This window comes from Nomascus leucogenys, chromosome 6, assembly GCF_006542625.1.
Source record: "Nomascus leucogenys isolate Asia chromosome 6, Asia_NLE_v1, whole genome shotgun sequence".
Lineage (NCBI taxonomy): Eukaryota > Metazoa > Chordata > Mammalia > Primates > Hylobatidae > Nomascus > Nomascus leucogenys.
The window spans coordinates 56,173,567-56,200,260 of record NC_044386.1 but is presented as its reverse complement, the minus strand read 5'-3'; the positions used below and the strand labels follow the sequence as shown (position 1 = coordinate 56,200,260).

General features: G+C 49.1%; 1 protein-coding gene and 3 non-coding genes across 5 annotated transcripts in view; 1 reads left to right on the top strand and 3 right to left on the bottom strand.

Annotated features, from left to right (window-relative positions):
• Positions 1 to 22,215, bottom strand: part of SHF (Src homology 2 domain containing F) — a 33,570-nt gene extending 11,355 nt beyond the window's left edge. The window contains exons 1-2 of one of the 2 annotated variants that reach the window (XM_030814141.1): positions 21,767 to 22,215; positions 19,841 to 20,195 (exon numbers count right to left, since the gene is read on the bottom strand). In XM_030814141.1, the coding sequence (XP_030670001.1) occupies positions 19,841 to 20,149 (309 nt within the window). In that variant the 5' untranslated portion in view covers positions 20,150 to 20,195; positions 21,767 to 22,215. Of the gene's footprint in view, positions 1 to 8,857; positions 9,389 to 19,840; positions 20,196 to 21,766 lie in introns of those variants that run through there. The other variant, XM_030814140.1, reaches the window with a different exon arrangement.
• Positions 19,675 to 19,746, bottom strand: TRNAH-GUG. The gene has a single exon. It is a non-coding gene; the product is annotated as a tRNA-His (tRNA).
• Positions 21,452 to 21,523, bottom strand: TRNAH-GUG. The gene has a single exon. It is a non-coding gene; the product is annotated as a tRNA-His (tRNA).
• On the top strand, positions 22,191 to 22,262 carry TRNAH-GUG. Its single transcript has one exon. It is a non-coding gene; the product is annotated as a tRNA-His (tRNA).
• Positions 22,263 to 26,694: the final 4,432 nt, after the last annotated feature.

Below are 26,694 nucleotides of genomic sequence, written 5' to 3'. Positions count from 1 at the left end.
CCCAGGCTGGAGTGCAGTGGCGTGATCTCGGCTCACTGCAACCTCCACCTACCAGGTTCACGCCATTCTCCTGCCTCAGCCTCCCGAGTAGCTGGGACTACAGGCGCCCACCACCAAGTCCAGCTAATTTTTGTATTTTTAGCAGAGATGGGGTTTCACCATGTTGGCTAGGATGGTCTTAATCTCTTGACCTTGTGATCCGCCCGCCTCGGCCTCCCAAAGTGCTGGGATTACAGGCGTGAGCCACCGCGCCCGGCCCCAAGTGGTACATATTTTCTACTAATTTTGTGCCTCTAGGCCATCTCCTAGGCTAAATGGCCAGAAGGAGGCTACTGGGCCATAGGGCCTGCCTCAAGGCAGGGTCCAAGCAGGACCATAGCTTACACCAGGTGGTTCAACAAAGGGAATTACTTCAGAGAAACAGTTACAAAGGTGTTGGAAGAGTTCAAAGAGCAAGCAAAGAATAGTGAGACAACTCAGAGATTAGCATGGTCCATGCCTATGAGGGCGCTTCCAGATGGTGAACAAATAAACAGCTGCTGAGCACCGGGGAACGGAAGGCTGAGTAGTCACTTTTTCAGTTCTGCTGATGGATCCTCACAACATCCCTGTCATGTGGGTACTACTGTCCCCATTTTAAGGAGTCAGAGGCTCAAGGAAGTTAGGGAACATGTCCAGGACGATTCTACATAAGTGGAGGAACCAGGTGATTGGAACCCCATGCCCTTTGTGCAAAAGGCTGCCAACCTGCCACCAGGGGCATCTTAGCTGTTCTGGGAGAGAGAATGCTGGAGCTGGCTTTGGGCAGCCCTGAAGTTGTGCTGAAGTCCCTGTGGCTCCTGGAGGGCAAGGACAGGAAAGGCTTCACTTTGGCCCTTCACTTCCCACGCTGCCCCTTTCTCCCACACAAGTGGCTCACGGCCACTCCTCTATGCCTGCTGCCATTCAGCGCAGAGTGAACTGCAAACCACACACTCCGAAGAGGCACTCAAGGTGCTCAGGGCGGCGCACAGCTGAGGACAATAGAACCTTTCTCCAAGCTGGGCTTGGGCTTGGGCTTCTCCTGATGGGGCGCTGGCTGAGGCAGAGACTGAACCCGGTTCACCCAAGGCTGCCAGCACCCCAGGAGCACTGCACCACTGGGTTGACAGGCGATGACAGGAGGTGGCTCCAGGGCCTGCAGCATGGGGGGAGGCCACTCTTGCCTTTCCCTAAATCTCAGTCTAGGCTTTGATTCTGAGCCAGATCAGGGCTGTAGGAGCCAGCTGGGCTGGGAGGCCGTGGGGTGACTGGCCTGCTCTGGGTTAGAGAAACTGGGAATGGTGACCCCTAGCAAGGCAGAGATGAAGAAAGGAAGCTCTTCACCTCAGAGACCCCTTCTGCATGTTCCTTCCACCCTGCTATTCCCTCTGAGGCACCTCCCAATGGCTCCTGCCATCTCATCTGGGGTCTTCAGCTCCCACCTTGTTCTATTCATGCCCTCAGCTCCTTTACTACCTCCTTTGTGTCTCTGCCTGCTTGTGGGATAACCACCATCTCAGATCATCCCATTACCGCCACCGGGCTATCCATATCTGGAGCTCTTTGTTGTTTTTGTCTTTCCAGCTCCAGTAAGCACCTGGCATACAGTAGGCACTAGACAAATGTTTCTCCTTGATCATCGCCTATCTCCCCTTGGAGCCCTTCACCCCTAGTCCTCCTTCCACCAGGAAGTAGAGAAAATAAATCCACTCACCCCTACCCACCCAAGCTGCTTCCTCCCAGGCCAACTGGCACCCACAGCCCCACCCCTTGACCAAGGGGGCTCTGTAGTCAGCCCACCTTCGATGATTCTGTCAGTCGGCAGCCAGCATCACACTCTTGTGGCAGCCGCTTAACAGTGTCTGAATCAACCAACACGTTATCCATAAACCTTGCGATGGCTCTCCAGTGCTTCAGGAGAAAGTCTGTAGTTAAAGAGATTTGAAAGCTTCCACTTTCCTCTTTAGTTTCTCTCTACTCACCTTGGATCACTTTGTTACCAGAAAGCTGCATGTTCTTTCTACTTCAAAGGCTTTCCCTCTGCCTGGATCACTTTCCCCTTCCTCATCAAGAGCTAACTCTCATAGATTATTTCTTCAGAAAGCCTTTTCATACTCCCCCCAGGTCTGTTAGGTGTCTCTGTGCTGGGCTTCCTGAAGACTGTGAGCTTCCTGAGGGCAGGAACCATGTTTACTGTCAAATTCCTGACAGTGTTAACTCCATTCATATAAAACAGGAAGAATGGACAAAGGAAGTACTTTTCCTTGTTCATTCGGGAGAGGAAGCCCAAATCTGGATCGGGTGGGGTCGTATGAGGGGACAGTCTTTCCAAGTGAAGCTGTGTCACCAGAAGCTGCTTGGCCAGCAGAGGTATGTGATCTAAGCCCCCGATAGTCCCCCCACCCCTGCTCCTCCACTCCACAGAGCCCCTCCAGCCTCTCCCTCACCAAGCCTGCAGGCAGCACCCTTCTTACCCAAGTCCTGGGTCCATGCCCAGAGCCGCGACCCCTCCCAGGCTGGCGTGGGCCTCCTCAGCTCTAGCCTGCAGTGCCTGTGGGCACCCAGGTGGCAACTCTGCGGGCAGCTCAATGGCTCCTCTGTTCCATTCCTGGCTCCACACCCAGCTCCAGGAAGCCCCGGCCCCACGCCCTGGGCTGGGATGCCCAAACGAGCCACCCACAGGGCTGGGGGTTGGGAGCAGCCGCAGAGATGCCAGTTGGGAAGGATGGCAGGACAGGCACCCACCCTGGGCACAGAAGTTCCCGGGCAGAACCCAGGCCTGCTTTCCTATGGCTTCTAGGTCCCCAGGATAAACTGCTCAGTGGAGGAAGCTGCCCCTATAGGCTTCCAACCCCTTTGACCTACCCTAATATGTTATTTTGTTTATGGCCCCTTTGCCCCACTGTGACGTGCTCACTACTGTATCCTGCATCAATCTCAGGGCTAGCACACAGTAAGTACTCAATGTATATTAAGGGACGCTCAACAGGCGTCCTCTCCAGACTCCATCCTCTGGAGTGACATCACCTTTCAGATCCCCATTCACCGTGACCTCTAATGGCTGCGGGATCAGGCTCTCAGCAGATCTACATCTGAATAGAAATCAAAGACTCTGGCGCAAAGGCCAAAGGGAGGAATTGTCCGCAAAGGACCTTTGGGGAAGACACCTAAAACCACGGCGGAGGGGTGAAATTAAAAACTTTCAAAACTTAAAAGTAAATAAATAAATAAATAAAAAATAAAACCACGGCTGGTATTTAGGCACATTCTCTGATTTAGCCAGAATGCTGCCGAAATGCTGAAAGATTTCCAAACTAGTAAAGTAGCTACTACCCAGAGGATCCCATCCCTCTCCTTCCTGCCACCCAGCAGGGTGCCTCCAGGACTCTGCTATTGTGTCTGTTCCAATTGGGCAGTACCCCTCCCAAAGCAGCTGTCATACTTTGAATCTCCTTCCTGCTCAAGCCTCTCCTGTGGTAGCTAGCAGGCCCACCATCTGGTTCCTCTTCCATTCTGCAACTGGGCCACGCAACACATTCCTGACCCCCACCACGGGGCTCCGGAGGGTGTGGATCCAGGAGGAGCAAGAGGGGCACATGTTACAATGTGTGCCTTGCTCTGCAAGGTCCCCAAAGTCTACCACTGCCCCTTTCCTCTGTTTCTTTAGTTTACATTGAGTGTCTGGAAACCTCTTTTTTATCTGGAGACCACTGTTTTTTTATTTGTAGACAAAAGGTGGTAATAGTACCCATATCATAGGGTTGGGAAGAGGAAAATGAATTTGTAAAAGTTCTTAGCCCAGAGGCTGGCATGGAATCAGTGCTGAATAAATGTTAGCTCTGAGGATAATCTTTTATATTCAGGTATTAAGGCCTCAGAGTTTAGGTGCTTGTCCAGGGCATGCAGCTTGTCAGCAGCAGAGACAAGATAGGGACCCTGGCCTCCTGACTTGTAGTATCTTATCACAGATTTTCCAAACATTTGGAAAATGCAGCATCTTCTCTCCTCTATTTGTAGATTTAAAATACACTTTAAATCTAAGGAGTCCTACAGCAAAGAAATCAGTCTACTTTTGTTTAATTCTGTAATTTCCCAAAGACATTTAACCATGGAAGCCCTTTGTCACTGAAAACCTATTAACCTGTCACAGTTTGGGAAATGGTACATTACTTAACCTTCCTCGAGATCAAACTTTTTATACCCATTGTTCCTGCTTATTGGAATATCCTTCTCCTATTTTATCTGAGAAATCCCTTGACATAAAACAAATGTCTTTCCCTTTTCTAATTACAAGAACAATGCCATGTTTATAAAACAGTTAAACATTACAGACATGCAGTCGATCCTAGCAACACTCATAAGACCCTTGGGTGTGTCTGGTGCCACCTTGGGATTGGGTAGCAAGTGGTGGTCCCCAGCATTCAGGAAGTGGTAAACTCAGTACAGAACACACCCCTCATTCCTTCCCTAAGAGTCTGCTTCCTCTTGTTCATTAGCAAATGCTTAGTGAATACCTCCTCTCTGCCAGGCACCTGCTGGTAGGTGCTGAGGGTCCAGACATTGGGCTCACTCTACTACCTGCTGGCTGAGAAACCGTGCAAGCGTGACTCAGCATTCCTGTGCTCTGGTTTCCCCATTTATAATCTGGGGATAGTAGTAGAATCTTCCTCACAGGATTGTTTTAAAGATCAGTTGGTCTAACACATGTCAGCTGCTTCAAAATGGTACCAGGCACAAGGTAGGTGCTTAGTAAGTGTTAGCCACTATATTATTAAAGACAAAAAGACCAAATTTCTGAGTCCTTCTGGAGGAGGCCCACAGTGATAGAAACAAAATAAGCTCCAAGTTGTGAAGCCCTAAGGCTTGGCACCAGGCTCTGGGGGCACCCACAGGCCCACCGCATGCAGGGTTTGGGCCCCACTTTTGCTCTCACATAATATAGTGACTCTGTGGTGAGGGCTAATGGAGTGGGCAGCAAGTATCCTTCAAGCCCTGGGCCCCAGCCAGGGCTTGCTCAGCCTAGCCAGCAGCTCCCATCCATGGTCCTCGGGGTCCCAGCTGTTCCTGGCTCCCAACAGGCAAAGTGCCAGAGCTGAGTTGTCATTGAGTCACTCACTGGCCAAGGTAAGAAGCACAGATGTCTTCCAGACAGAGTTGGTGCCGCAATGTGGGGTGACGACACTGGGTAGAGTGGACAGGCCTGCCATCCAATCCCCCAGTAGCTGCAGGCCTCAGCCATCCTCAAAGCAGCAACGGCAGCACAGATGGCCAACCTGGGCCACAGAGGCTTAAGAGGTTTAACTAGTCTACAAAAGTTCCTTCACCTGGACTCCTCCCTTCTCCTCCCTCCCTTCCCCAGACTCTCCTCCTCCCTCTATCTCCATCTGCAAGATAAGCAGATTGGACCTACAGATTCTGTGGAAGTCTTAAGAAGAAACATTAAAGCAAACAAGCAAACAAACCCCAAAAAGGCAAGTAGGAGTTCTTCCAGGTGCTGTGTCCCTTTCAGCGCCTAATGACATACACTTAAGGAACACTGGCTAAGGGATGGTCCTACATTGACTGGCAGCCCCTACCAATCCTCCTAACCTCAGGGCAGGAATATTTTGTTCAACTTCAGATGCCCTGACTGTATCCCTCACTTTACTCTTCCTATCTCTGTCTGTTTACTCCTTTCCAAATCTGTGCCTGGAGGATCCAAGTCCTGTGGATATCATCTGTGAGGTACATCTATTTTTTAAAGTTCTTAATATTTTGGGGCCTGTGAACCCCTAGGAGACTCTAAGAGCTATACCTTTCCCCAGAAAAATAGGAAATATCTGCACACAATTTCTGACGGTTCATGAAGCCCAGGAACCTCTCCATGAGCTAAGAAGAGCCCTGGTTTTAATACAGGGTGCCTGACTGTCTTATTGTCCATGTTACCTCTCCACCCAGCCCCAAACACGTATCTTGGCATGAGGGAGGCAAAGGACACACTGCACAGATGGTCACAGGCAGCTCAGAGCTTTGTCCAATCAGAGCCCTGTTCCCATATCCATCCCCTTCCCTAATTACACCAGGTTTTTCCTGCTGAAGGTCTGAGAAAAGGGAGCAAAGCAAGGGAAGGCCCAGCTCTCTAGCCCCCCTGCCAGAGCATGGCCTGGGGGCCAGACGAGGGCCCAGCACCATGAAGCTCTTCCTCTGGCCAGATGGCAAGGCCCTGCCTGCCCGTTGCAGGGTGCGGCTCCTGCTGCTCCCACACCTGCCCTGCCAGGCCTGCCCAGATGGCCACCCCTGCACCCCTGCCAGCTACGGCAGTGGATCCCAGGGTGGGCTGGCAGCCAGAACCCCACATGGGGAGAAGGCTAATGGTCCTGAGCCCCCTGGGCCTCTCAGGGTACTGTCGAGGACCTGGTTCTCTCCTGCCCCCATCCTAACTGGGTTTCTGCTCAATCCCTCTGGCTTGTCATAGAAACACCTCCACCCATTTCATCAAATCTCATGACCCATCCCTTCTCAGAGGGTTCTGACTCCCCCAGCCCCAGCCACTGGGCTCCAGAGGAGAGAAGAGGCCAGCACAAAGCACATCCCTGTTCCCAGGCCTCATCTCATGTCAGGAGGAGACCTCAAAGCAAGCCAGAAGGCCTGAGAGAAGGAGGAACAGAAAACAGAGAGAAAGCGGCCACACAGTACATAAGCACCAGCTCCACTGGGCCACAGGGGCATGCGCCAGCTCACATCCAGGAGCAGCATCTCTTAGGTTTAGGGTAAGGGACTCAGGCACCTTGTCTGAGCTTTCACTAGGGGAAGACTCATACCCCAAATTCTGCTCCTAAAGGGGTGGGGAGCTGCTCTCTCCAAATGGTGGGAGGCCCCAGGTCAGGGCCTAGAGAGATATAGCATCCCTGCCCCAGGCCAACTCAGATGGCATCCTGGGTCTTTCTCATCACACCCATTAAAGAAACCACAGACTGTATGGCTCCTGGGAGAGCCTGCTGGATTTCATTCCTGTCCCTGTAGCTGACAAAGGAGTCAGACATCTCTTGGCCCCTAAGTCTGAACAGCACACAGATCACAGAGCTGACCCAAGCTGAGGCATGGAGGCCCTTGGCAAGAAGAGGCCGTGAGTCTCTGCATAGAACTGTGTGGGTGCATCCCTTCCTTGGGGGTGTCTGGGAAAATGTGCAAGGGAAGCTGTGGCTAGGGGAGTCCCCGACCCTCAGGCCACCCTGATAATGGACAGTCACCATTCAGGACATATTTATGCACCCTTCTTTATGTCAAGCATTGTGTCAGGCACTTGGGAGACACAAGAAGACATGGTTTGTGTCCTGGAGGAGCCCATGGCTTGGTGGGCAGCCTGTTAGGGCATCCAAGCCACTGTAGAGAGGAGAAGGGCCAAAGACAGCTCAGGCCCATGTTGCCTGTGCCAAACAGGCAGTGGTTAGAGAGGAGGAGACTGACTGGTCAGTGGGAAGAACAGGGCCTATCCCTCTCCTCTGCCTCACTGTCACTACCTCCATCACATCACACAATAGCAGGGGACAAGAAGCAGACGAGCACAGCCTTGGAGAAGTGCCCTTGAACCTTCCTCTGCAGAATAAGTATCCTGGCCCAGGATGGGCAGCCATGCCCCATAGCAAAAACTAGGGGAAAAATAATTTGCATTCCTGAGGCTTCTGCTCTGACCCTGACAGATCTCTCTCATCCAGGAAATCTGAAGGAACGGCGCTCTCTCAGCTAAAAAGCCTCAATCCTGGAGCCAACGGATTCAGAAAGCAACTTTGCACTCCAATCAAATAAAAATGTTCTTCTCTGCTGAGGAGAGGGGGGCAGGCCCCAGAACTGAGCTCTCGGGATGAGTGAAGAAGCACAACAGAGCCAAGGCAGCCCACAGAGTCATCATCACAGAATTTAGGAGCCTGAGATGGCTTTCAGCTCTCACTCTGCTAGGGAGGGATAAGAGCGACCGGAGTCAGGGCAGGGCCCCGAGGCATGGTGGATGTCCTGTTCTCCCTCCCTATCCTGGCGCCTGCAGACCCAGGAAAAGCTCCAGCCTCCCTCAGAATGGACCCGGGGGAGAGGGAGGCCAGGAGGAGAGGAGGAATGGGCTCAGCTGCTTAGCCCCATGTGGGCAACAGGTACTGAGCACTGACTATCCTCATACCTGAGAGGACAAGGGAAGGAGGGAGGAGTGGGCCTGGACCCCAGGAAGCCCCCTTGGCAAGAGCTGTAAGCTGCCTGTCTTGGCCTCCTGAGAACAACAGCCCATAGGGCAAAGGCCAGCTCGTGCTGTGTCCGCAAGGAGAAACCCTTCTTCACCTCCTTTCTGGGGCTTCAGCACCTGCAAGGATGCTTAGGCTAGAGAAACAGGAGGAGGAAGAGGAGGAGGAAGCAAAGTGGCAACAGGAGGGAAGAGCTTTGTGCTGGCTATGCCCTGGGGGAAGGGTCAGAGATCAAAGGGCAGTGAGCTGCTGCTTCCAGAGGGGCAGAGAGGCCATCAACCAGTGGGGGTTGGGAGGTGCGCCTCAATTCCCGTTAGAAAAAGGCTCACGGATCAGGCTAGAGGGGGCTACGAAGTGGAGAGCCAGCCCGGGAGGGGGAGGGTCACCAGTCCTGGGGCCATTACAGGGGATGGGGCACAGGGGCAGAGTTTGAGGCTTCCGTCTCAGATTAGTCGGCTGAGAATCTGAACAAAGGTGGGTGAAGGCTCGGAGCCCCGGGGTTAGGGGCTCGCGTCTGCCAGGAGCTGAGACACCGAGGGGCCCGGGCCAGGCCACCTTTGTCCCTCTCGCAGCCTCCAGACCCCTGACCGCCTTCCCTCCTGGCCATCCCGGCCCGGCGCGGCACTCACCCTATCGCTGCTGGCGGGGGGTCCGGAGATCCTCTCATCAGCAGGCGGCGCCGGGGGCCCCGGGGTCTCGACCCGAATAAGTCGGTGTGGGGGAGAGCCGTGGCGCGGGGGCGGCGTGGGGCCGGGGGCGGCAGGGGTGGCGAGGGCGGCGGAGCCGGACGACCCCCCGGAGTAGGGGTCTTCGAAGTCGCGGTCCCGCTGCAGCCTGTAGGCGGCCAGGATGTCCGGGGGCGGCGCGGGGGGCGCGGCCGGAGAGGGCGCAGGGGGGCGGTAGTCTGGCTCGGGAGGCGCCGGCTTGCTGCCCCCTCCGCCGCCGCCCCCGCCGCGGAAGCCCAGGTGCTCCCGGAGCCACTTGGCTACTCCGCCGCTGCCGCCCCCTCCTGGGCCGGCTCCCGCACCCCCGGCGCCCCGGCGGGAGCCCCCCGGGCCGCCCCCAGCGCTCCCCTGCGCCCGCGGCCCCGGGCGGGAGCCCGCCGGAGGAGCTCCGCTCAGTAACATGGGGCCAGCCAGACTGAGCGAGGGGAGCGCAGCGGCGGGTGGGGGGCGGGAGGGGGGAGGGGGGCGGGGCTCCGCCGGGCGGGGAGGGGCGGGGCGCGTCAGTAACAAGGGAGAGGCGGGGCTCCGCTCCCTAACAGGGTCTTCCTCCTGCCGTAGCTCAGAAGAGCGTACGCGGGCTTCCAGCTGGTGTGCACACGCAAGAAGTGAAGTGGGCAGCCCTGGGGCAGAGGATGCGACTACTGGACTGAGGCTGAATCCTTCACGTGTCGCCACGCGGTTCCCTGTGGGACGCGCATCCATCCCCATCTGTTCTTTTCCACAGCTCCCAGCTCGTGGGAGACGCAGAGAGGGGAGCCCCCAGACTCCTGACTCTAGGGCGCCTTCCGCCTCTCCTCTTCCCTCTCCCAGGATCTCGCAACTGGGAAACTATAATCTAGGAGGAAAATCTAGGCGGGCAAGAAAAGCGGCTGTTCTGTAAGATGTGTCTGTAAGCCTCCTCCTCCCGTGCTACCTTGGGAGCCCCACAACCTTCTCCCATCCAACCGTACGCACTGCACATACCCGAACCTACGTTACTTCCCAATCCAGGCAAACACATCTCACATCACATACAAACAACTCCCTAGAGACGCCCACTTCTCCCGTGTCGTTTCCACACACGCCCTTCTCACACGCAAACAGCCCTCGCTCAAACATCCCCCACCCACGGGAGCACCTGCTCTGAGCGGGCCCACCCGGCCGTGACGGTAGCATGCGCACGCACGCAGAAATCCCTTCCAGCCACATCCCCGGGCTTCATTGTCAATCAGATTAGTAACAGAATGGAAACAGACAAGTCAATAAATCAAGTCTAGAAACAGTCCCAGTGTTGTCTATCACAAACTCCTTATCCTCTCGAGGCTCGGATGCTCAAGTGCTAGGCGTTTTTGTCTTAGAAATAAAGCCAGTTCCGGCTGGGCGCGGTGGCTCACGCCTGTAATCCCAGCACTTTGGGAGGCCGAGGCGGGTGGATCACGAGTACAGGAGATCGAGACCATCCTGTCTAACACGGTGAAAACCCCTCTCTACCAAAAATACAAAAAAATTAGCTGGGCGTGGTGGCGGACACCTGTAGTCCCAGCTACTCGGGAGGCTGAGGCAGGAGAATCGCTTGAACCCAGGAGGCAGAGGTTGCAGTGAGCTGAGATCGTGCCACTGCACTCCACCCAGGGCGACAGAGTGAGACTCAGTCTCAAAAAAACAAAAAAAGAAAAGAAAAGAAATAAAGCCAGTTCCTCAACATAAATGTACCCCTGAAGCCAACACCAACAGTTGCTTTTGGCTCTGCTGGGAAAGTAGCTATCTTACCTCACTTTCCCCCACCCCCTTTCCCCCACTGCCTCAGTGTCTCCGCACTCCTAGGGTTCATGTCTGCCTTTTTTTTTTTTTTTTTTTTTTTGAAACGGAGTCTCACTCCGTCGCTGGAGTACAGTGGCAAGATCTCAGCTTACAGCAACCTCCACCTCCCAGGTTCAAGCAATGCTTCTGCCTCAGCCTCCCTAGTAGCTGCGATTACAAGCGTGCACCACTACACCTGGTTAATTTTTTGTATTTTTAGTAGAGACAGTGTTTCACCATGTTGGCTAGGCTGGTCTCGAACTCCTGACCTCAAGTGATTCACCCACCTCGGCCTTCCAAAGTGCTGGGATTACAGGTGTGAGCCAACGGCACCTGGCCATATCTGCCTTTTGAGGGCACCAAAAAGCCAAGAGGTCCCAAAGGAAAGGAGTTCAAAGCAGGGAGTGTAAAGAAGGATGTAATGGCAAAACTGTGAATCTCCTGGGATTCCCAGGGCCCCAAGTCTCAAAATATTTGTTGAGTTCCTGCTTTGTGCAAATTCTAGTTGGGCGAGGTGGCTCATGCTTGTAGTCCCAGGTACCAAGGAGGTTGAGGTGGGAGAATTGCTTGAGCCCAGAAGTTCAAGGCTGCAGTGAGCTATGATTGTGCCACTGGTCAGACAGTGCTGCTTGTATTTAGGACAGTGCTTCTGGTCAAGCCAGGGCTGCTTGTATTTAGGACAGTGCTTCTCAAACTTTAACGTGGACACTAACCTCCTGGGGATCTTGTTAAGTTACAGATTCTGACTCTCTAGGTCTAGCTGGGGTGGGGTCCCAGGTGATACAGATACTGCTGCTCCCAGATCACATATTGAGTAGCTGGACTGTAGGAGATACTGGAGAATCTGATGTTGAACTTGGTTTGATGAAGTACAATAGAGAAAATAACATGCGTGTATTTTTAAAATGTGCAGTTAAATTGACTAATGGTGCAAAACAAAGCTGGACATAGAGATGATAAATACAGAAGAATGGTCCAGTTAATGTATATCAGAGAGTCTCCACAGTCACCAGGTGTGAGGGCATGGATAGGTAACTAATAAGAAATCCAATAGTTGTGGGCTGTAGCCAGGTATTTGGGGAAGGTACTCAATGCTACTGATCCTTGCTTTCATGATCTCTGGAAAGGGCATGATAATCATTGTGTGAGGATTAAGGGAGATGATGAATATGAAAAAGGTGTGAAAACTGTAAAATGCTTACAGTGGAAGGTGTAACATGAGTTAAACTGCTTGACAGCTCAGAGGAATGAAATCAATCAAGTCTGCAGGCTTCATGCAGGACAGGAGGTAGACCTGAGCTGGGTAAGATTTGGACAGATGAAGCAAAGGAGTGAAAGGTCATTCCAAGACAGGAGGTCAGCATTAGCTGGACAAAGGCATAGAGGTGGGAACCCGCACACCATAAAAAAGGGGAGTATTCATGGTGGGAAGAGTAGGAATAAAATTAGATGGGAAGGAGGGAAGATGTCATAAAGGTAGGGTTTAAACAATAATTTTTAAATTACAATACCTTGTGTGCACCATACACTTACTCTTGTTTTAAAAGATCTGCGAATGTACTTTCCTCCATTACCAGACTGTGAGCTCCTAAAAGCAGGCAGTTTGAGCACCTCATGGGGTCAGGCAGCTTGATAGGAACCAAGGAGACAGAGGTGAGGCCATCACAGCAAGGCTCCTCTGAGAATTGGGTGGAATTTTCTAGATCCAAATTCTGTTTACCTTTTCTTTCCTTTAGAGATGGGGTCTCACTCTCTTACCCAGGCTGGAGTGCAGTGGTACAATCATAGCTCACTGCAGCCTTGAACTTCTGGGCTCAAGCGATTCTCCTACCTCAACCTCCCGAGTGTGATCCGCCTCACCCAACTAATATTTAATTTTTTGTAAAGATGGGGCCTCCGTACGTTGCTCAGACTGGTCTTGAACTCCTGGCCTCAAGCAATCCTCCCACCTCGGCTTCCCAAAGCACTGGAACTACAGGTGCACACTACCATACCTGGCTAATTTATTGTATTTTATTTTCTAGAGATGAAGTTCTTGCTATGTTCCTTTGACTGGTCTCAAACTCCTGGCTTCAAGTGATCCTCCTGCTTGGGCCTCCCAAAGTGCTGGGATTACAGGTGTGAGCCATTGCACCCAGCTTAGATTCAAATTCTTGCATGTTAAGCAGTTCGCCATAGTATCAGGATTCTGTAAGGAAGCATGGGTGCTCCCATCACCAAGTGCAGAGCCTGTCACATGGCATCAGTTTAACAAATGTTGAAATGGATAAAGACAATTTCTCTTATTCTTAGTTTTATATAGCTACAATTGTGGTACACACATAATTTTATATCTTTTTTAACTTAACATTGTATGATCATTTCCCCATTTTTGTCATGTAAGTTTATTTTCTTCCAAATTTTTTTGGGGAAAACTATCAACCCTACAGAAAAATCCAAAGGAAGTACAGTGGAGGCTGGGCACAGTGGCTGAAGCCTGTAATCCCAGCACTTTGGGTGGACGAGGTGGGCGGATCACTTGAGCTCAGGTGTTCAAGACCAGGCTGGGCAACATGGTGGAAACCCTGTCTCTATTAAAAAAAAAAAAAAAAAGTGTAGTGTAAACCTATTTACCCTTCAGCTAGATTCACCTCTTTTTAAATTTTGCCATATTTGCCCTATTCCTCTCCTTTTTCTTTCATTTTCTTACTCATTTGGTACAAATTACAAATATCATGACACTTTGGTTTTACGCACTTTAGCAGGCATTGCCTAAGAATAAGGAATTCTATCAGGCTACAAGATCATTATCACATTTAGGAAATTTAATATTTATTTAATACTATTGTCTGTCATAGTCTGTCATACAGTGCTTATTAAATTTTTTGATTTTTCCTGAAAGTGTCTTTTATGGTTTATTTTTTGTTTGTTTGTTTTGTTTTTAAAAATTTCTTTAATTTTCCTTCAGGCAGCCTCCTGAGCCAGAGTAGGCTCAGAGAAACTCCCTACAGTTTTTTTTTTTTCTGATTCCAGATTTTTTTTTTTTTTTTTTTTTTTTTTTTGAGACAGAGTCTTGCTCTGTCACCCAGGCTGGAGTGCAGTGGTGCAATCTGGGCTCACTGCAAGCTCCGCCTCCCGGGTTCACGCCATTCTCCCACCTCAGCCTCCCGAGTAGCTGGGACTACAGGCGCCCGCCACCATGCCCGGCTAATTTTAATTTTGTATTTTTAGTAGAGACGGGGTTTCCCCGTGTTAGCCGAGATGGTCTCGAACTCCTGACCTCGTGATCCGCCTGCCTTGGCCTCCCAAAGTGCTGGGATTACAAGCGTGAGCCACCGCGCCCGGCCGTGATTCCAGATTTAATTAAGTTTCCCCATTTCATTTGTTTGTTATATTCCTTTAGTCTATTTTAATTTTGAACAGTCCCCTATTATTTTGTTGCTAGTTTGTTTTTCATCACATTTATCCTTTTGAAATGTCCGGGCCAATTGTCATGTAGGATGTCCCACATTCTGGACTTTTCCATAGTTTCTTCATGATTAGATTCAGGTTACACATTTCTGAAAGGAGCACTACATAGGGGATGTTGTGGACTTTCTAGTGTGTTACACCAGAAGGCCCATAATGCCCATTGTCCCTTTACTGGTGATGTTAGGCTTGATCACTTGGTTAAACTGGAGTCCACCAGATCTCTCCACTTTACAATTTAAAGAAAGCTGTGGAATGATATTCTGAGACCTTTTAGCTATTTTCTTCAAGCAGCATTTTACCCCGTTGTTTTATCCCCCACATTGATGATCTATACTTAAATTTGCTATTACACTGGGGATTGCACAATAGTGACTCTCTAATTCTATAATTCTATGAACTCAAAATATCTGAGACAGGTCTCAACTAATTTAGAAAGTTTATTTTGCCAAGGCTAAGGATGCACCCATGACACAGCCTCAGGAGGTCCTGAGGACAGGTGCCCAAGGTGGTCACGGCCCAATCAATATGTGTAAAATGTACATTGGTCTGGTCTGGAAAGGTGGGACAACTGGAGGCCAGGGAGGGGGCTTCCAGTTCATAAGTAGATGAGAGACAAATGGTTGTATTCTTTTATGTGTCTCATTGGCCTTTCACTGAATACACGATATGCATGTGAGAGGAGAGGAGAGGAATAGTCACTTATGCCTTAGTCTGGTTTAGTGAAACAATAGGGCAGAGGAAACAATCAGATATGCATTTGTCTCAAATGCATATAATATTCAATAATGAGCCTCAGAGGGATGGTTGAGTTCCACAAGGAAATTCCTTGTGGGCAAATTGGAGGAAAGTATGTCGCTTTTTAAAATCTTCGTAGCTATCTTATTTAGGAATAAAATGGGGCCAGGTGCAGTGGCTCACGCCTATAATCCCAGCACTTTGGGAGGCCAAGGCGAGCAGCCTTATGCAGGCTTCATGCAGGACAGGAGGTAGCCCTGAGCTGGTAGGATTTGGACACATGAAGCAAAGGAGTGAAAGGTCATTCCAAGCCAAGAGGTCAGGAGTTCAAGGGCTTGAGCTCAGGAATTAGAGACCAGCTTAGGCAACATGGCAAAACCCCTTCTGTACCAAAAAAAAAAAAAAAAAAAAAATTAGCCAGGTATGGTGGTGTGAGCCTGTAGTCACAGCTACTCAGGAGGCTGAGGTGGGGGGACTGCTTAAGCCTGGGAGGTGGAGGTTGCTGTGAGCCGAGATCGTGGCACCGCACTCCAGCCTGGGCAGCATAGTGAGACTTTGTCTCAAAAAAAAAAAAAAAAAAAAGATAGGCAGCATTGCCTGACATAGTTCCCAGCTTGACTGTTCCTAGCTGGCATTTGGCATTCTTCTGTAAAGGAGAGCTTTCTTACCTCTCCCCTAACCTCCATCATGGAGTGAATTTTTTTTAATTCAATATGATATAATCCATTATTATCATATTATTATTATTTTTGGTGCCGAAATTACCCACAATTTGGCTATTGGGAGCCTTTTCAAGAGGCTCCTGTGTCCTTCTTCTGTTTTGTTTCGTTTTTTTGAGATGGAGTCTTGCCCTGTCGCCTAGGCTGGAGTGCAGTGGCACGATCTTGGCTCACTGCAACCTACACCTCCCGAGTTCCAGCGATTCTCCTGCCTCAGCCTCCTTAGTAGCTGAGATTACAGGTGCCTGCCACCACACCAAGCTAATTTTTGTATTTTTAGTACAGATGGGGTTTCACCATGTTGGCCAGGGTGGTCTCAAACTCCTGACCTCAGGTGATTCGCCCACTTCAGCCTCCCAAAGTGCTGGGATTACAGGTGTGAGCCACTGCGCCTGGCCTCCTGTGTCCTTTTGACTTGGTCCCCTCAATGTTTAAGCTCTTCCGTACTTTCTCACACAAGGTGTTCCAGAATCACTTTGTACCTCCCCTGCTGCAGACTTAGAATCAGTCATTTCTTGAAGGAAACCTTACTCCTTTTATTTGGGAACGGTATTTTAAAATTGACTTTTTACTTTGTAATTTTATTTTATTTTTGAGACAGGCTGTCACTCTGTCTTGCAGGCTGAGTACAGTGGTGTGATCACGGCTCACTGCAGCCTCAACCTCCTGGGTTCAAGCGATCCTCCCACCTCAGCTGCTCCAGTAGCTAGGACTTACAGGCATGCACCACCATGCCCAGCTAATATTTTGATTTTTTTTCAGAGACGAGGTCTCACTCTGTTGCCCAGGCTGCTCTCAAACTCTTGAGTTCAAATGATCCTCCTGCCTCGGCCTCCCAAAGTATCGAAATTATAGGCATGAGCCACCATGCCTGGTCTATAATTTTAAAATGGTTATTTAATATATCACCAAATGAACATACCTCAGTTTAGTTCAACATTACCTGATTTGTTGAGTACTTAGGCTATTTCCAAACTCCCTTTTTCTAAACACCTCTTTATGCAGGTGACTTTTCCTAGTTTAGCATTATTTCCTTTGGTGAGATTCTCAAAAGTAGAAATCTTGGGGCAGAGCATAAACTTTTTTGACTCTTGCTACACACTGCCCAGTTGCTCTCATGGGTAGTTTTAAAAGTCAACCATGACTTCTAAATGTCAAACCTAATTATTTTGTCTCATTTTTTTTCCCTTGACTTCTTTGCACCACCTGAGTCTGTTGACTCCTGTCCTTGAAAACTTCTTCTTCTAAACTTTCTTAAAATGAAACTTTCCTGATTTTCTCTTCTCTCAGGCCACATTCTTTTATTTAAAATCTATTTTTTTTAAATAAATGTAATACAGCACCAGAGATACTGCTCCTTTTAAGAGCAGGGCTACCCCATAGGCACTGTGCCTAGAGCAGCCTCAGGCCACATTCTTGTTTCCCCTCTTAACCTCCTAAAGTTGTGCATATTCCAAGGCTACGTCCTTAGCCCTCACTTTTCTCGCTGGGTACTGAGTACAGCATCTTCACTCCTGTTTGCCTAGCTTTGGGTGTCCAGTTCTGTCCTGAACTCTGATTCTTCCTAAGTTTTGATGTCCAACTCTGGTCCTTGCCTTTTGTCTCCAGCCTTGTCTTGGGTCCATCTCTGTCCATAACCTTGAGAGGACAAGCACATCCTAGTGTTCTCACATATGCACTTTGTTTGTTGGGATCTTGGATGTTAAGACAGAGCTCCATTTGGGCCAAGTTTTGTTTTGCCTATATAGTTTTGGTCAACTCAGTGTTTAAAAAAATAATTCAATTAGTTGCCGATATTTAAAAATTTATAACATCTCACACAAAACTCCAGATTGCTGACTTCTTTTTTTTTTTTTTTTTTTTGAGATGGAGTCTGGCTCTGTCACCTAGGCCGGAGTGCAGTGGCCTGATCTCAGCTCACTGCAACCTCCGCCCCCTGGGTTCAAGCGATTCTCCTGCCTCAACCTCCCTACAGGGACTACAGGGGCGTGCCACCATAGCCAGCTAAGTTTTGTATTTTTAGTAGAGACAGGGTTTCCCCATGTTGGCCAGGCTGGTCTCGAACTCCTGACCTCAGGTGATCCACCTGCCTCGGCCTCCCACAGTGCTGGAATTACAGGTGTGAGCCACTGCGCCTGGCTGACTTCCTCTGAAATATCAGAAGATCCGATGCATTAGGCTTATATTCCCATCAGAACATCTGGTCCAACTGGTGGAAGATAAGTAGCCTGACTGGTTTCAGATGAGGCCATATCTCCAAAGACCATCCTAGGTCCTTCCTAGGATTTCATTGAAGCCCCAAGTCAGTTGTTTTCACCAACTTTCTTTTTTTCTTCCCTCCTTACTATAGAGTTAAGAGGAAAGTGCACTATTTCTCCAAGTCATGTCCCTATCAAGGATAGTAAAAGGGAAAAAAAGAAAGAAAGATCTAAAAGGGCTACAAATTACTAGAAAAATAGGAGCACACACTTTTCTTTTTAGTGGAAATACAGACTATTTCTATTTGATATGAAAAACATGATTCTGCGTTGAAAGGACACAATTTGAGATGCAGCAGCTCTAACCTATAATCCTAGCACTTTGGGAGGTCAAGGTAGAAGAATCGCTTAAGGCCAGTTCCAGGCTGCCGTAAGCCAAGATTGCTCCACTGCACACCAGCCTGGGTGACAGAGCAAGACCTTATCTCTAAAAAAAAAAAAAAAAAAAAAAAAAAAAAAGCAAACCTGGCCATTTCACTCATTTATGGACTCCATAAGAAACCTCTGTTCAAATATTTATGGAGAGACTGTGTGCTTGGAACACAAACATATGTTAAGATCTAGTCCTGCCTTCAATGAGCTTGAATTTTGAGTTTCGTAACTGTAGTGGTTTGTGACTTAAAGTTGGATCCCGATAGTAAGAGAAGGGGGACATGGGAGTGGAGGGTCTCCAAATGGCCTGCCAAGTCAAGTCGTTCTATCTTACTCCAAATTCAAGATGCTTCCCTGCCCTTCCCACCTGAAATCAAAATAGGGCTGCTTCCTAATAGAGCCCAGGCTCCCATCCAAAGGTTTATATGGGTATAGTAAAGAGTCCCTTTCCCCTATCTTACCAACACAAACTGTTTCCCCATCTCCCCAGCCTGGAGTCAGGGCCTGGGTAAGAGAGCAACAGGACCAGAAATAAGTAGAGATTCACATCCTTCAGGGTATGTGAACTCTTCCCAGTAAAGGGAGATTGCCTACCAATACAAACCTATCACCTCATGTTCTGTTCACATTCCATCACCTCAGGAAAAAAAATAGAGAGCGGGCAAGGGAGAGCATGTTTGTGTTTTATGCAAAAAGCAAGGAGGAATAGATTCACATACGTATATGCATATATAAATATGTGTTCATACAAGGACTGTTGTGGAAAGACATAGTGGAAACTGAAAATAATTGGTGGATAGGGTGAAAAATGAAAAAGAGCTGTACTTTTTACTAGACTTTAGCGCACGTATTTCCCTATTTAAAAATAAATGACCCAGAGCCTCCGTCTCAAAAACAATTTTTTTAAATTAAAAAAACAAAAAACCAAAAATTATCTGGGCATGGCGATGCATGCCTGTAGTACCAGCTACTCGGTTGGCTGAGGCAGGATAATCGCTTGAACCCGGGAGGCGGAGGCTGCAGTGAACCAAGACGGCGCCACTGCACTCCAGCCTGGGCGACAGGAGAGTCTCTGTCTCAAAAATCAATAAATAAGTAAAAATAAAAATAAATGACTCGATAAAAAAATGTACATGAAAAGAGAAAAAAATCACAAGGTTATGGGGGAGCTGTTTTGCTGGTGTGGAATGATTCAGACAACGATATTTGGTAAGAAAAGGATTACAGGTTGAAGTTGTATCAGAGAATTACGAGAGAGTTACTGTAGGTGGCGATCCTCCCAGTGCCTCAATTTTCAAAGGAGAGAAACATTGGTTCGTTTCAAGAAAGTGAATTACGATTTATATAAAATGTTACAAACAAGGGGAAAAAAAACGCTGAACCCCTTGCCGTGCCATTGTTCCCACAATGCCGTGACTCGGATTCGAACCGAGGTTGCTGCGGCCACAACGCAGAGTACTAACCACTATACGATCACGGCGAGCTACCGGGGACCCGTAGAAACTGGCTTCTGATTACCGTCTTCAACAGTTACAGGCCTTCCCAGTTTGCGCGTCATTAAATGGCCTACTTACGGGGCGGGGTTCCAGCCTGCTGCTGAGTCTGATAACGCGCAGGCGCGTTGTACTCCGCCAGTTGCTTTTCTTCTTCTGTTTTGGCCCATTAGCCACGGGCGGTGGTGATGATGATGAGATGGGCTCCCGGTGAGGGCAGTGGGAGTTTAGGGGAGACGGCCTGAGCATCCAGGAATGGGGCTGGGCGGAACTCAGACTACCCTTGGGGGATGCCCGTTTCCTATGCCCCGGAGACACTTGCCACGAACCCTCCAGGGTTTCGGGCCTGCAGGGGGCGCGCCTCACGAGTCCTCGTGCATCTTGCTGCATCCTCCAGCGGTGACCCAATGCCGCCTCTGTGGAGATTGTGGACACCCTAGAACCGGGTTCCACGTAGAAAAAAAAATCAACAAACGCATCTCCCCCTCTTCCCAACACCCACTTCCGGCCTCTCATACTCCCCCGACAGCCCTGACTCCTCCTTCCGCAATGCTTCCGCCGTGCCGGGTGCCCACCTAGGCTGTGTCACGGGGCCGCAACAGGGACTAAGTCCGATTTTAATTATTGTCCATCAGTGCTGTCGCCCCCACGGCGCCTAGAACCGGGCCGAGTACACAGCAGGCAGTGGCTATTTGCTAAAACTCAGAACGTGCCATTGGTATTTAACAAATGAATTCCAGAGAGACCACCTGTCTCTCCAATGTCACCCGCTCCCATCAATCCTCCCTATGCAAAGCCGCGGGAGGGATCTTGCTAAACACGATTTGAATATTTTCACTCCTACCCTCCTCACCCTCACCCCTAGACGGCAGGAACTTCCTCTGCCTTTTCCAGCTCATCTCTTGGCCCTCCTTCAGTGTCGTTCCCCATTCCTCAATTGCACTCATTCACTCAACACGTCCTTGAGAAGCGCCTACTACCTGTCAGACCAGAGCCTTTGGGCGTTGTTGGGGTGGGGACTTACAAAGAAGACAGAAGACTTATAAAGAGGAATTAAGATCTTTCCTTTTCGGTGAAACCTCGTCTCTACTAAAAATACAAAAAAACTAGCCGGTCTTGGTGGCGGGTGCCTGTAGTCCCAGCTACTCGGGAAGCTGAGGCAGGAGAATCGCTTGAACCCAGGAGGCGGAGGTTGCAGTGAGCAAAGACCGCGCCACTGCACTCCAGCCTGGGTGACAGAGCGAGGCTCCACCTCAAAAAAACAAACAAAAAAAGATTTTTCCTTTTTAAGACTCCCTTCAAGCCTCTGCACAAGAAATCATCCTGGCTGCCTGACAAATTCTCATTGTGCCTTTAAGAGCTACCTTGATCCTCACTTCCTTTGCTAAGCCTTCTTTTCCTGTCATTAGGAATCCGCTCCCAGTGCTTCCGTGGAAATTTGTACGTATGTCTACCACAACACTTTTTAAACAGGCGAGTGGTCTGTGCTTTGTCTTCAAGAACGCGCCCAGGCTCAGAGGACCCGGAAGCCTGTATCTTTCCAAAGTCCAATTTAGCCAGAGCCAGCGTAAACGTCGCTCTCAAATGTCACAAGAGGATGGGGGTCCATTTTCCACAATGTTGTGAACTCAGGATTAAAAACCGATTGGTACAATAAAACAAAGTCCCCTTGCCGTGCCATTGTCCTCACAATGCCGTGACTCGGATTCGAACCGAGGTTGCTGCGGCCACAACGCAGAGTACTAACCACTATACGATCACGGCGAGCTACTAGGGACACGGGGCCTCGCCTTGTCGCCTGAACTCTTCTCTGTTGAAAGCCCCGCCCCCTTGCAATGTCATTGATTTGTCACTGTTTGTTCTCGCGTATTTCCACCCTCGCAGCCGTCTGAGGGCACACAGGCGCATTAATCTCTGCTTTCTCGATTTTTGGTCCACACTTGCCTGCGCACCAGACACGGTGGCCGGTTTCTCCACCGTGGAGGCTGCTCTTGGGGTTCCCCTTACCTCGCGCCTCAAGGAAGTTGTATGGTGGTGGGTCAGAACTGATTTTCCTTCTTGTAAAATTTAAGAGCTCCAGACCTAGCCAAAGTCGTTCAGATAGCATGATAGCCAGGGCATGGGTGAGCGTCAGAGAGACTTCGGGCCACCATTCGGGCGTCCCCAGGGGCTTCACATCATTGCAGGCCCGGCCTCATAGGAATCCTTTGGTGGCAAAGCATTTTCATGTCCCTTCTTTTGCGGTACGTGCATATAGCCAAGAGGAGACTTCGGGCTAGGGAGTCCACAGCGCTCCCGGTGCTCTTGCGCGTGAACGTGGGTGCGAGAAGAACCTGGTAGATAATGGAAGCTTAGGAAAGCTGGAATGGCCGCCATCTAGACGAGAAGGGCAACACTGGGTCACCTGCTCGTCGTGGCGTCCCGGTAGCTCGCCGTGATCGTATAGTGGTTAGTACTCTGCGTTGTGGCCGCAGCAACCTCGGTTCGAATCCGAGTCACGGCATTGTAAAAACAATAGCACGGCAAGGGCGTCTTTTTAGACTGGGAAAGCCACATTCTTCTGGGAAGCTAACTCTAAAAGCTGTTATCGGCCGGGGCTGAAATTATGATGGACAAAAAGTTCTGTGCACACTCTAGGGCTTTCCTTTCTGTTTTTAATTTTTCATCTGCTAGTGAATCAGTCATCCCCCACCTTCCCCAATATGTGATTATTTTATTTTTGTGTAGTTTCTGTGTGGTACTCTTTATTTTACCCTTGTGAGTGGCCGAATCATATATTGGTCCTCTAAAAAGCTTCACACTAGCTAAAACGTCAATACTTTGGGACAAAGGGGTGATAGGAGCAATGTGCAAACATTAAGGGTTAGAAGAATGCAGATTAGACCATACGCTGAACCGTTTTGCTTCAGATCCCGTGACAAGTGAAAAATATGACTGCACTAGACATGCTGGTTCCTGTAGCCACTATGAGGGGTGCTAATGAGAGGTTTGTGGACCTCATCTCCACAGTCTCCTAGGTGACAGGGGGTTTTCTCCTGGAGGGTTTTCCCCTAATCTACCTCAAGTTTAAGCACATTTTGTTTGCTTGTTTTATGTGGACCTAAAAAACCCAAACTCAGCAAATTCAGGTCTGTCATTTGGCATTAGGCAAAATGAAGTGAGTTTTGGATTTGACTTTCAGGCAGCTGGTGGCGGCTATGTCACTCTTAAGGAGGGAATGAGAGGGGACTGAGGAATGAGCCTCTCCAGCTCCTCTCAGGTGTCCTGAGGGTGGCAAGGCAAGTCCGAGACCATTCCTGGGAGAGACAGACATTACAATGGGGTTGTGCCCCCCTACCCACAATCAGTAAACAATGAACAGCACTTAAAAGCTAGGCACTGGCTTCACACCTGTAATCCTAGCACTTTGGGAGGCCAAGGTGGGCGGATCTCTTGAGCTCCGGAGTTCGAGACCAACCTGGGCAACATGGCAAAACCCTGTCTCTATCCAAAATACAAAAATTAGGGCATGGTGGTGCGTGCCTGTAGTCCCAGCTACCTCGGAGGCTGAGGTGGAAGGATTGCTCGAACTCGAGAGGCAGGGGCTGCAGTGAGCTGAGATCACACCACTGCATTCCAGCCTGGGCAACAGAGAAAGACCCTGTCTCAAAAAAGAAAAAAAAAAAAAAAAGCAAGGCACTGTGTGGGGGCTGTAATCTCCCCCAGTCTCCAGTCTCCCAGTTCTCTGCATTTGGTGAGTTTAAACCACACAACAGGACAGCTCAGACCACAAGAGTGTTCTGCGCAAAATAGAATGGGGAAAGGTGAGCCTGAGAACTTGCCAGGCTTTGGATGACTGATTCAAAAGTTATATGTCTAGAAAATCAACATCGCCAACAACAAAAAAAGAACTGGCCAACAGGAATGTGGTGACTTATATTCCTCCAACCCCTCACCAAATAACTGCCGTGACGGATTTCAATCTGTGGGCTGGAATAAGGTGTCAGGGTGGGATGCCAGGAAAGGCTCTGGCTTTTCCTCTGAAGACCAGCCCCCACTGCCCTGCTGCAGGTGCTTCAGTAGGTAATGAGCTGTTTCCACACCCTGAGGAGAAAGTCAGGAGTAGCCACTCTCTAAGAGTACTACAAGGAAAAAGTGTCAACCAAAAGGCTGGGCATGGTGGTTCATGACTGTAATCCCAGCACTTTGGGAGGCTGAGGTGGGAGGATTGCTTGAGCTCCGGGGTTTCAGACCAGTCTGGACAACATGGTGAGAAGCTATCTCTACAAAAAATACAAAAATTAGCCAGATGTGGCGGTATGTACCTGCAGTCCCAGCTACTCAGGAGGCTGAGGTGGGAGGATTGCTTGAGCCTGGGAGGGGGAGATTACAGTGAGCCGTGATTATGCCACTGAACTCCAGCCTGGGCAACAGAACAAGACCCTGTCTCAAAAAAAAAAAAAAAAAAAGAGTCAACCAATAAAACAAAAATCACAAACATTCACCATCTGAGATAACCCGCTAGCCATCCATGTCTGAGGTCAGGAATGCTAAAGAAAGCTGAACTGAAAGTGTTGTATTGTGACCTAGTTGCAGGAAGAGTGACAAGAGGGGAGGGTGCTCTCCCGCACTTCGGACTGATGGCCTTTTCGACAGCTACGCAGTAGTCCATGAGATGGGCGCATCCAGCTCTCAAGATTTCATAACATCCTCTTCTGAGGTCACTCAGTCAATTTTCCTTACAAAACAGACTTTGATAATGATTTGCCCATTAGACCTCCCTGCAGGAAAAAGCATGCTTTGAACAAGCTTATTGGCACTGTTCTCCTAACTGTGGGTGTTTTGGTTTAGACTCTTAAGAGTCTGGTTAGCATAATTCATTTCCGTTGTGCCTACTTATCTCTAGATACACTGACAAAATGGAATGTCTAGGCTGGCAAAGCCCTGCTCCTGGAGACCGTGGCCTGGAATGATCTCATCAAGACCCTGCTGCCCTGGGACACCCTCTCTGAGCAATCAGTCAGCACCTCCTTCCTGTTGGTCTCTTGCTTTTAAAATTGTTTTATGATTTCTGATTCTGGGAATGGAATGTTTCCTCCTATCACTTCCAGTTTGAGGTTGGAACTCTTCTCTAGGTCTCAGTGCCAAGAAAGAGGTAGGGTGCTTATACTTAAGAGCACCCTGTTCACACATTCCAGCTCCAGTTGTTCCCATCTTGGTTGGATTTGTTAATTTCTGCAGGTTTCCAGCCTCTAAGTCGCTTTGACTTTTTTTCCCTTCCATCTGATAGACCCTGAGGTACAGTAGTTGACAGTACTAGACTAGTCCTAACTCTAATTAAGGGGTAGCATAAGCTGGGCACGGTGGCTCACGCCTGTAATCCCAGCACTTTGGGAGGCTAAGGTGGGAGGATTGCTTGAGCCCAGGAGTTCAAGACCAGACTAGACAGTATAGTGAGACCTCGTCTCTGTTGGGGGAGCTAGCATAGCTTAGTAATGAAGCCTCTGGCACCCGAAAGTAGGCTGCTTAAGATTTGAGTCTCAACTCATCCACTTACTAACTGGGTGACCCTGAGGAAGCAACATGTCTCCATGCCTCAGTTTTCTCACTTGTAAAATGACTGTAAAATGACTTCTCATTTGTAAAAGGATTGTCATGAAGATTAAATGAATGAATATTTGTAAAGCAATAGTGCCTGGCACTTACTAAGCCCTACTGAAGTTTTACTTAAATAATACAGTAGATGGGAATGTAACATAATGAAATCAACTCCTTAAAAATGAACACCCTGGGACATAAACATCCAAATGAGTATTGTGTTTCAAATCAGGCATTCCACTTTCTCCAAACAGCTGCCCAAAATATTTTTGGAATTCTTATTTGGAGATTATTTTCAGGGCTAATTTATAAGCCATATGAGTACATCCACCTCAATATTTATAATCACATTCTATTTTGAAATAACTTTTGACTGCTTTTAAAGCCACCTTCAAAGAGAAAAATGTCACCACTGAGTCTTTTAAGGCACAAAAATTTAAATGACAATGCCAGAAATGTTTTATAAGTAACATTCCAGCAAAAGAAAAACAGTTTTTTTTTTGGTAGGAGTGTGTAGACTTCAAAGGGCAAACCTTGAAAGGGACAGCAGTAATTTATAAGCTTCAGATTGTCTGCTTAAACCATCAACCCCACAGCTTCCTGGTTGATACTTCCTGGTTATACCTTGTATATCTGGGAGCTGCCAGCCCTCACAGGGGCTCAGTGTTGAGCAGCTGCCACTGGACCAGCAGGCTCTGGTCCTGGAAGGCTTGTTCAAAATTCAGGATCTTGATCCACAGCTCAGAATTACCCCGTGAAAATCTTCATTTTTAACAAGGTCCTCTCCAAGTGATTCATCTGCACAGGAAAGTTTGAGGAGTGCTGCTCTAGCCTAAAGCTCTAATGGAATCCTTCATTGTTCATCTTGTGAGTACTTGGGTTACTAGAAGGGACCTGCCTGAATCTACTGAGCCTCATCAATGGGGGTGTCATTGAGGTTTTCACAGTGAGGAGATGGTGATCTGGGAGGGAGTCATCAAAGGGCCCATGTTTAGGGCCGTCTAGGGGGGAGGCAGCACATCTGGATTTCCACTAGAAGGTGCTGTGCCCCAGGAAGTAGTTGTGAAAAGCTGAGTCTGGAAAAGACTCTTTTAATTTGCAACATACCACTTCTGACTTAACTGAGCCTGCTCCACAGGGATTCTCTGGATATTGAGGACTCAAATTTCACCCATCTACTTATCTATCCATCCATCCATCCATCCATCCATCCATCCACTCATTCATTCATTCATTCTTCCCATAAACTAGCATCTTTTAGTTCTTAAGTCACAGGGAGCTGCAAAGCTGTATAAGATACTTCTGGCCTAGAGTAGCTTATTTTTGAGCTGAGTTTGTCAACTGAGATTTGCCCCTCA